The 10,925-nt window shown below is 49.5% G+C and overlaps 1 protein-coding gene across 1 annotated transcript; it reads right to left on the reverse strand.

The window, feature by feature from the left end:
• Positions 1–750: 750 nt before the first annotated feature.
• fkbp4 (FKBP prolyl isomerase 4) lies at positions 751–10,587 on the reverse strand. Its single transcript, XM_036520382.1, has 10 exons — positions 9,906–10,587; positions 7,211–7,355; positions 6,656–6,798; positions 6,155–6,275; positions 5,577–5,733; positions 4,365–4,455; positions 3,761–3,844; positions 3,229–3,414; positions 2,692–2,931; positions 751–2,135 (listed from the first exon to the last, which is right to left on the reverse strand). The coding sequence occupies exons 1-10, from the start codon at positions 9,987–9,989 to the stop codon at positions 2,043–2,045; spliced, it is 1,344 nt and encodes a 447-aa protein (XP_036376275.1). The 5' UTR covers positions 9,990–10,587; the 3' UTR covers positions 751–2,042.
• Positions 10,588–10,925: the final 338 nt, after the last annotated feature.

The raw sequence follows: 10,925 nt of genomic DNA on the forward strand, positions 1-10,925 counted from the left end.
CGGAAGGCAGCAGTGTGGCACCGCGGAAAGGAGCAGGGCTCGTAACTGAAACGGTGCTGGTTTGGTTCCCTGGACAGGCACTGCTGTTGTATCCTTGGGCAAGGCGCTTAACCCACAGCTGCCTCAGTAAACATCCACCTGTGTACACAAATAAAAACTAACATATGTAATATATGTGTCAGTTGCTCTGGATAAGGGTGTTTGCTAAATGACAATAATGTAATATATTGGAAAGGAAGAGAAAGTGGAGGGAGAAAAATGAGGCGACGCACACGTAGAGGCTGTGATTTATTGCCGTCACTGGAGCTGCGGGGAATCGAGTTGTAGTATTACGTTGAGACATTCATGGAACACAGACACACTACAGCAGAGGGGTGGGGGTGGTGGCTGAAGCTAGCCGGGCGCTACGGGCGACGCGCTCTCCCTCTCTCCCTCCCCGCCGCAGGGGCCGGCGGCGTCGTTCCTGCGCGGACTCCGCCTTCCCGGCGCTGCTACGACTACACGATAAAGGGCGATAGCTGCTACGTTTTTTTTTTTTTTTTTGTCCGAGGGAACCGGCTTCACTCTGGCTTTGGTCAGCCTTCAGCGGTCTTCCAGTTTAAATATTCTTCATGATACAAATGACCATACAAATTCAGAGAAGAACAATTACACAGAAATTACACTTGATAAAAAAAGAAAAAAAAAAAAAAAGGAATTTATACAAACCAAAAAAAAAAAAAAAAAAAAAAAACAGACAAACAGTGCTTTGTTACCCAGGCTGTGCAGAATGAATAATTGCATCTTCGGCTTTATAGACAAACAGGAACAGACCAGTTGGCGCAATATTGCAAACTTCATTAACAGCGGTTGCGTTCGGCCTTCACTGCTGTAGCTTTGAATCTATATGTCTGCTGTCTTTCTCGCCACACAGACGGTACATACACAAGGAGCACTGCAATCACGCTACAGGGCACTGAGACGTTTAGCTAGCTTTCTGCCAGCAGATACCACTGGAGACAGCGGCATGTGCAGGAGATCCACCGCTTTCTGGTCTCTGTTCCAGACCCAGGTGCTAAATTCATAACCAGGGCTGCTAATTGCCAGTCAATCATATGTTTCAAGGACACCCACGCACGCGATCGCGACCGCGGATCTCCAGGACCAACAGGGGTGCCTGGCCTGGCAGCAGGAGGGCGGAACAGTGACGGAGTCCAGCGCAGATGGAATAGCCCTTCGGGAGTCTCAGCGGGATTTTGCCATCACGGGACAGGACAAACCGGACAGACACATGAGGAGTAACAATCCGCTGAAAAGCGTCTTAAACTTAAAGGGAAAGGGTCCCGTAGGCTCCTCCCCCCAGCCCAGCATTAAACCACGAGAACCAATGACTGACTGTGTGAACCAGTTTAGCGACTCCTCCCAGCGCACTAAATCACAGGAACCAATGACTGTCTTTATGAACCAGCTTGGCCACTCCTCTCGACCCAGGTTCAGCGGGACTCATTCTCAAAAATCCCTACGGTCTGCAAACCCTTTCGGAATCTGTCTTCCTTTACACAGCAACAGCTTCAGCTTCGCTGCCAGCTACAGACACCTGGGATCACCCTTACTGACGTCAGCTTCAGAAGCGTTACCCCCATTGTAGGCACTGGGCTTCTGTGCGCGAGAAGCATGCGGCAGGGGAACTAGCTACCGCGCTGCCCTCAGAGGGGGCTCCTCTACAGCCGGCGCTAACTGCACAAAGACAGAAGGCAATACACAGCAAAGCCAATGGAGACAGACGGGAGGAAAGCCGTACAGTAATAGTCGTTTAGAACCTGACCAATGACTCTCCAGCAAAGAGCGAGCTTCCCCGCTTCCCCGCTCCCGGGAGGGGGGGGGCGGGCACAGCAAACGACGCCTCCCTACTCTTCTCTCACCCGCACGCGAAAACACGCTCTACAAACAAACGAGAATTCTTTAAGTTACAAAAGTTCTTAAAAAACATCAACAAAAGAAAAAAAAAATGACGAAAAAATAACATCAAACGAAAAAAAGAAAAAAGGAGAAAGGGTTGTCGTCTATGCTGCCGTTTCCTCTTGCACTGCGTTCTCCTCCATGTCCACACCTCCGCCGTTCTCGCTCTTCACCTCCTTCACCTTCTCAGCCTCTTTCTGTCAGTCACAGGGCGGAGAGAGAGAGAGAAAAAGAGAGAGACAGAAATAAACACCCTCTTCAGCAGTGTAGTCTCTGTTTCATTAAAAGTCACTTCAGACATCTCAGACAAGTGAGTACTGTCTCATTACACGTTTTGGCTTTTGCAAGCTGGGGTCTACGTCATAAAAAATGGCACTCTACTTCCACCTTGTGGCAAGGAGTGGTACTGACACCTGCTGTAAGCCACATGTACATATTTAGCGGTTACATTAAAAAATGTGAACCTGTCACCATTGTGAAGATGTTGTCTGTGCCAGCATGCAAAGAACCATGACAGTGGACAAAACATAGCAGCAAAGGCTGTGCTGCATATACAAACTGCATGTTCCAACTTTTTTATGGCAAGGGCTGCGTTTAACGATTGCCTGTCAAACAATTATGTCACACACAAATAGCCACCAAAAAACCTTAGGTCTGAGTCAGCGCATGACCAAATATACGGCTGTGGCCAGGCCTGCGCCCTGCACTCTGTCCCTCAGCAGACTGAATGCTGGCGTCGGCGCCCTCGCTCACCTTGGCGTCCCTCTCGGCGAACTTCTGGAACATGTTGGCGTACAGGCGCTTGTCCTTCTCGTGCTGCTCCTTGATCTGCCTCTGGCAGACGGCCACCTGTGCCTTGGCGGCCTTGTTGGCAGGGTACAGCTGCAGCACCTTCTGGAAGTCGGCCCGCGCCCGCTCGAATTCCTTCATGGCGCAGAGGGCCTCCCCCCGGCGGAACAGGGCCTTCTCGTTGCTGTCGTCCAGCTCCAGGGCCTGGGAAGGGGGGGGGGGGGTCACAGCGCTATCAATCAACCAGACCACTCCTCCCACGCAGTTTTTGCTCCATGTAAGGTTCAGTCTTGCAGGTTTGGCTCCACATGCTTACAGTGCCCTCCCTGGTCTCATTAGGCCAATGTGCCGGTATCTTATCTGACTTTATACTGGCTTGTCCCAAAGATTCTACCAGACAACTTGACTATGAACCACTCAGGAGTGCAGTACGCCAAAGCTGCATTTGGGCGCAATATACGCATTATTTGACGCATGCTGCCATCCCTCTGGGCGGCCTACCTTGTCGCAGTTCTCCAGCGCCAGGCTGTGCTCCTGCATCTTCAGGTAGCACATGGCCAGGTTGAGGTGGGCGGCCAGCCGCAGGGCCCGGGCCTTTTGCTCATCCTCCTGCTGCAGGCCCGACTCGTGCTCCAGCCACGACACGATGCGCTTGTACTGCACCGACGCCTGCTTGAACTTCCCCTCCTGCGGAAAAAAGGAACCGCCCGCGCCCCGCATCAGTCCGGCCTCAGGGCCCCCGTCCTCCCAGCCCCCCCTGAAGCTCTGTCTCCCCTCGAAGCTTTCCACCTCCCCCTTCCTTGCGGAAACCCCCCTTTTCCTTGCTCTGGTACAGCTAAGTTTCGTGGAGAAGCCTCCCAACGCGAGAAGCTTATCCCTCAGGGCTACCCAAGACATGCGGAAACAGACACTAATTTTGGGCCCTCTGACTAAACACGCCCGCGCTGTGACCACAGGGAGCGCCCCGACTCGTTTGGGCCGGGTCCTCGGAGGAGGGGGCCGCCGTTTAGTGCGAGCACTGTAGTGCACTTACTTTAAAGTACTGCGTTCCTTTCTCCTTCACAATGGCACTTTGCTCCAGCTTCTCAGCTGTGTTCATTTCCCAGGACTCTTTGGCCTGAAGGAGACACAACTGACTTGTGAAACCCTATCAGAACAGAAACTTTGGCGTATAAAAATACAGTGTGTGCCTATCAACTGCCGCAGCCCGTATAAATGGCCGCTAGACGGGAACTAAAACAAACAGTCACCAGTATATATAATAAAGCACTTGACTCAGACAAATGGCGAGGTTTTGCATTTCAGACAGATGTTTGATCGAGTGCCATAAAAAACAGGCGCGCACGCACGCACACACACACACACACACACACACACACACAGTATGCTAAGCAGGAGCTCTTGAAACATTTTACGAGTTTGGATAAATGAATCTCACTTAATTGCTGAATTAAAACATCCATTCCCCCTAATAACTCATGTTCTTGAGACTCAGATAACGAGTCAGTGGCATTATGTAGTGAGCAGGCAATTCAAGCATTAAGAGCCTTCATGCGTACTCAGATGAGAGGAATCTCTTGTTTTGCGGCGAGACCCTAGACAGTCTGACTGGAGAGAAGTACAGATTGCCACCTCACCTTCTCAAAGGCGCTCAGCTTCACTTTGTACTGAAGAGTCGCGCCGGGCGGAATGTTGAACTTAGCATTTCCAGCGTTTCCGTATCCGTACCTGGAGAAGATTGGGACAGAGGAAGTGGGGAGTGATCGCACCTCATCCGGCAGCCTGTCCGTTTTACACGTTTCGGAAAAGGCGACGGTCAGCCCTAGTCAAATACGAATCAACTGACTCAATGTCCGTCTACCCCTGCAAAACACACTCATTTCAATACAGTTCTTTTAATTTAGAGGTTGCACACAAGTTGCAAACTGTAATAAGGGTTTGTAGCCCCTTGATCTCTGGCAGTAAAGCTTCATTTCTGTAGCATTTTGATGTGGAGACATTCTGAACCACATGGAAGGGATGAGGTCAACATAAAATGACAGTGGGTGAGCAGTTTGCACCGCAGCAATTATCCAATGGGAGGACAAAACCTTCAAAGATGCCAAATAGATTTAAAAAAAAAAGCTAAAAAACAATAAAATACATTAACCCCTGTATCATGGCTTCAGTCATAACTGGGGGGGAACAAAGGAAACAGCCCTTCATGCAGGCCTCTTTGGAAACTCCAATGGTGCACAGGTGCGCTGAGGTGAGGTGGATACAGCCCTCTGATTGGCTCACATGTAGCCAATGATGAATGTTCGCTCTACAAGCCACTCAGCGCACCACAGTGAGGTGAGTGCCATTTAGAGGACAGACAGTACTCCTCTGACACCCTCCGATCTGCTCAGAGGGTGCCTGAGAGCGGCCAGATGAAGAAAGCCAATTCATTCTGCCGCCATCGGCTCCGGGCAGCAGTCGGAGTCGATGTGGCCGGCTTTGAATCCAGGCGCACGAGACAAGTGCCTTACCAGCTGTGCAACCCACGAGCTGAGGAATCGTTTCATTGAGCAAAACCGGTCTCATATATAGTTGTCACAAAGCCCCGCGATCTTTGAATGCATGCAGGTAAATACCACTCCACTTGTTAATTGCAGTTGTATAAACTCAGACTCGTGCCTAAGTAACAAGTATTTCAAAAGACTATTTGAAAAGAAAGCAAACCGGGACATTAGTTAATGCTCACTTCATAAATCAGACACTGAGAACAACAAGTAATTCTACTGGTGACAGCAGAACGCATCAAAGTATAGGTGAATGATGGGAGCCCCTTTGAGGCGCCAGTATGGTTGCGGGTGAGGGACTCTTACTTTGGCATGATGGTGAACAGGGACTCCTCCCCCTGCTCCATGGCCATGATGGCCTTCTCCACGCCCGGGGGCAGGCCCAGGCTCTCCCCGTCGCCCACCTCGAACTTCAGCTCCCGCTGGTCAAACACCCTCTCTTCAAACTTGCCTTCCACGTTCACTGCAGAGGTAGATGACAGCAATGTCAGCCTGAACGTGCAGAGACACACATTTGCTGCAAAGCAACATCCTGAATGCTCACCCCGACCGTGTCAGAGAACGCACCTGCTATTATGCAACATCCCAGCTCTACATTTCCGACTTGACTTGACCTCTCCCCTAAGCAATGCTGACCTCTGTTCGACACCCAGAGTGGAAAAGCAAGGCTCTGACCAGCTGAACACTGATCCTGGGTCAGTGAGCTGAAAGGAGCAGGGGCCCACATGGCATGCTGACCCAGTCTGAAGTTGTCAGAGTGGAGCATGACAGTGGCAGCTCTTCAGTTTGCTATGGTGATACCAACAAGCACCTCCGGTTTCCCTGTGCAAAGCAAGGCCAGTTTAGGGGCTGCACTGAAGCGGGGCGGAGATTCACAAGCGTACCTTCGACCGCCGCTCCCTCGTTGGGCTTGGAGTAGCCCTGGCCCTTGGTGATGATCCTGCGGATGATGCCGCCGTCCTCGTCCTCGGTCACATCCTCCCCGTGGAACTCGAACAGCTCCACCTGGAGGGGAAAGGGTCGGAGACAGGCACTCGCTGTCAGAGTGAAGGCCGTTTCTAAAGGCTGCTGAGAGAGGTGTCAGCCTGCATCTCTGGGGGGCCTTACTGTGACCACACTGAGCAGAGTCACGTCACTTACACTAACAGGGTTTACCGTCTCATTCACATCTTTCAATACACATTAAGTCTGAAACACCATCTACACAAATCAATGAAGGAGCCTGCACTCAAGGGTCTCGGTTTCTGCGTGATGGATGCACATGAAAGAAACCTTCCTGGTCTATAAGAGCCGGTTTAATTAAGATTCATTTGTTACAGCCATAGGCTCTGTTTTAAATGAAGTCATGATGTCACTGGCGAAACCATGGGTGACAGGGGCCTTACCTCGAACACCAGGGTGGCGTTGGGCGGGATTTTCGGGGGGCTCCCGGCTGACCCATAGGCATACTCGGGCTTACAGATGAACTGGCTCACCTCCCCGATCTTCATAGTGGCCACACCCAGGTCCCATGCCTTGATCACCTGACCTGCACAACGATAAGCCCTGTGATCTTAATCTGTCCCAGTTCATTTGAGAAGAGTATGTATCTCTGTGTTCATAGAGTCCCCTCCCCCCAAGACATCCTACATTACATTACTGTCATTTTTCAAATGCTCTTATCCAGAGTGACTTAAACAGGTTACAGTTTTTACATGTTATCCATTTATACAGCTGGATGTTTACTGAGGCAATTCTGGGTTAAGTACGTTGCCCAAGGATACAACAGCAGTGCCCCGAGGGGGATCAAACCAGCAAGCTTTAGGTCGCCAGCCGTGTGCCTTACCACTACACTGCCACCCCATTACACTACATTTCCACCCAGACGACCCCTCCCACATTCCCACACACCACCAGTAAAGCCGAGGACAGCGGCCTGCTGGGAAGGGAGCTCTCCGTACCTTTCCCCAGCTCAAAGGAGAACTTTTCCCCCCGGTCGCGGCTGGAGTCGAACTTGGTGCCGTCCAGCAGGGTGCCGACATAGTGCACAAAGACTTTGTCTCCGGTCATGGGCAGCTCCGTCCCCGTGCCCTCTTTCTTCACCAGCTGTCCAGGAGAGAGAGGGAGAGGGGAGCTGCGGTCACGGGATCCTCAAACCAAAAAACACCTTCAAAGCCTGAAGTTAAATCAGACTTGCAGATTCTCACCACCTCCTGTTCAACAGCAGATTCACCTAACCACTGTCTTATTCTAATGTGACCAGTCTGGAGGTATGATGTGGCACCTTCACACTAACATTGACACAGCAACCTGCTGCGGAACAACTATACCTCTGTCCTAACCCTAGCAAATAAAAATTGATTGCTTGATTGTTCTGACAACAGATGATGATGATCTGATGCACGTCTCTATGATGAGCTCTATGAAGATCTGCCAGGCGTCTGCTCTAAACCCATGACCACACATCAAATGGTAGCCCCGAGCACAACAATGGAAAATACTGATTCAAGGAGTCAAAGGCATGCAATTAAAGTGGAGTGATTGATCTATTCACGTTCCTGGCAGGAAGCAGAGTTGCCATCCAATTTTCCATCTGCATCGAACAACGGTTGGGCGTACATGCAAACCACAGAATTTTAAGACAGGAGAGTAATGGCTCTTCCATTAGAATGCTAGACAGACATGCAAGCGTGCATTAGAGGGAAGGCCATTCAGTTCCTAGGGGGCAAGTCTGTGGCGGATAAAGCCTGCACACAGTATTGAGATGGCAGAATACCCACTCTCCTCTCTGAAATGCCTCGAAGGGGTGCTGTCTCAGTTTTGCACACCGCTGGGCTTCAAAGAGTCAACCTGTGGCAATCACGCCCACAGCATTCCTCATATTATAGACGAGACTAGGTGACACAGTTCAAACTGAGAGCTCTGGGCAACAGAATGGGGCGCTCAGAACAAAGAAAGCTAAACAATGCCTAAATAACATGGTAACAGGTAATCTCTTGATGCAGACTGAAACCGCACCTCTTCGAACTGCATCTCAATTCCACCTCAATTCCCACCCCCTAACAACTGCTAGATGTATTACTTGCTGTTTACTTCACGTGTAGTATTGCGCTGTGTTTTGGATTCTGTGACCTAGTGACTGACTGTGATGCACGGCAGTATACTTGGCTTCCCTTGTCTAGTCGGGTTGTACAGGTTAACTTGTGGTTGGACTTGAATAGTGTTATGCTCACACTCACTGGTCTGGGAGTATTGTTAACCTGGTCTGACACTGTTGCTCATTCAATTTGAATGGATACACTTTTGTTCTTTTGTGCTGGAGGTCGCTCTGGAGAAGAGCGCCTGCTAAATGAACGTAATGTATTGTAATGTAAGTGGCCACTCTATCAGTGAGATATAGTGATCTGGTCTATCATTTAAACAGTTAAAGTTTCCATACGGTTTCACGGAGTGGAAAGACTGTTATAAAACTCGAACCTACATCCGTTTGAGCTCCTCGGCAGCTGCATTTAAAGCATGCTGCTCTGTGGTCACCCAACCCTTTACACGCAGATAAGCCAAAACAAATAAATTACAGCGATCTTACAGCGAGCTGCAAGGAAGTCGAACGCTACTGTCTAACACGTCCGTGGAATTATGCTGTTCCCACGTATCAACACACAAAAAAATGCCATCTAGTTTTAAAGAGGGTAAAAGCAACGTTCGTTAATTACTACTAAACAACAGACGGGAAATATGAAAAGGAATGCATTGCTCATTTTCAAACATTAAATCCTCAAAACCGCTGCAATCATAATAACATCTAGAGCTGAGTGACGTTAACCAATTAGCTCAGGAGCTACCATATTTACCCCCATCTACTACAAAATTCCGCAAAGTGCTTCGGCAATTGCATCAGGTTGACATGTGCGATCCCCAGCGACACGGATGCGACACAACACTCCGCATGCAGCTGGCCGCCGCATGCGGTGCATCGCGAAATCCTCTGGATCTGTAGCTAGCTTAGCTACAAACACGTGTTCACAAAAATGGGGTGGAGAATCACATAGGTTAGCTACGCCAGCCATCTAAACCTTGAGCTGTCCGGCCTAGCGTCGGGAGCATAACGCAGCAATCTCGCTGCCCATCAACGCCATGACTACAGATAAACTCACTTTTAAAACCCGAAATTCGCATCTAGCGGGCAAAGGAGGTGATTGACGAGACAGACTGACGGTGATCAGCGAGTTTGGTGCGCACAACCGAGCCCCCTCGCACTCAATTCTGTTAGCAGCCAGGCTAGAAGACGCACTTCGTCAAACTCGAATTGATAGCACGCTATGGTAGCTGATTTGATAGCGTGCTAAGAGGTGGCAAAACCAGATACGGCGAGCGATCTGGCTAATCTGATAAGCTGACTAGCAACTCGATGCATATTTTCTTGACACGGCCACGGTCCTACACAACAGAGCACTGAAACCAACTAGTTAGTTAGCTTAGCAAGACTAGATAAGTTAGCAGTCAGATCGCATCAGACAGCTTGTGCGTGCATAAGCACAGTGACTGGATTAACCTGATAATAAATGGCCATTAAAGATGTCCTTAAGGAATGCTTACACTATTTATATTGGTAGCTAGTCTAGCTAGCTAGCGAAGCTAGCAGCTCGTTGACGTTACCTTTAAAACTCCTCCATCTTTCTTCAGCGTTATATCGTCTCCTTCCATGGCTTGCTGTCCGTTGGTCACTTCTTCTGCAGTCATGTTATATCCGATCTGTAGCCGTTTGCAAAATCCTTGGCAATCGGGATAACTGGCTCGCTAGCTGAACAGCTAAAACGTGAGGCGGCGAGCTAGCAAAATATGCTACAAAATAATAAACAGCGTTATCGGGAACGCTCTGCCTATGATCAATAACCCAGACTCGATCTGCGTCGACCAGCAATGAAAATAACTTTGAAGGCGCTGCCAAAATAACAATGTTTAGCTATCGTGCTCCCAGCGTATCAAATAATAGCAGGATCAGCTCTTTGTTGCTTAGCTTGCTAGTTAGTTAGGCAACTTGGTTGTATTATTTTGCTACGGCAACGCTGGTTGGTTAGCACGCTAGTAACAGATCACTTTTCTCAATCGAGATACACCAACTGGTCTAGATGCAGCACTCGTAGCTACTGAAATCGCGGTTGAGCACCAGTAGGCTAGCTAGAGATGGTCCACTTGGAAATGTAGCGAGCCCCCACGCTTGCGACGCCGTGCCTCTCTTAGTCCAGCATCGAGCTGCAAACTGTCACGGAGGTGTCCGATTTAAACCGCTCTCTCTCCCGGAGGAAGGGCACCGAACTTTCCAGAGAACCGCCGAGGAGAGAGCGGGGCTCGGCAGATAGGGACCGTCACGCAAGTCACTGCAGCGCAACCGAACGAAAAACACTGGTCATCGTTTGCTAGTAATCTATACTACTTAAAGGTCCTTAAATAATTTCCTGCAGCACATGCAGCGAAACACAGAATGAAAAAATATAAAAACGAACAGAACAGCTGCGTAGCTAGTGGAAGAACTTATTTATTCCAGTCGCAAAAATTGATAGCGAATAGTTAACTATCCTTTTTTGCAGCCCAGTATTCATGTAATCTTATTTCTTGGCTTGCCTGTTTGAACGAGAACGTTTGGCTTCAATTGCGGGGCATTTTAGTACTAAATTG

Source organism: Megalops cyprinoides, chromosome 25, assembly GCF_013368585.1.
Source record: "Megalops cyprinoides isolate fMegCyp1 chromosome 25, fMegCyp1.pri, whole genome shotgun sequence".
NCBI classification, from domain to species: domain Eukaryota; kingdom Metazoa; phylum Chordata; class Actinopteri; order Elopiformes; family Megalopidae; genus Megalops; species Megalops cyprinoides.

Excerpts from the sequence above, each read along its gene's own strand:
- fkbp4 (XM_036520382.1), bottom strand. The coding sequence starts at position 9,989 with ATGACTGCAGAAGAAGTGACCAACGGACAGCAAGCCATGGAAGGAGAC. Across the intron at positions 5,734-6,154 it reads CGAGGGAGCGGCGGTCGAAG|TGAACGTGGAAGGCAAGTTT; the intron begins GTACGCTTGTGA and ends CTACCTCTGCAG. Across the intron at positions 3,845-4,364 it reads AGCTGAGCGCCTTTGAGAAG|GCCAAAGAGTCCTGGGAAAT; the intron begins GTGAGGTGGCAA and ends TGTCTCCTTCAG.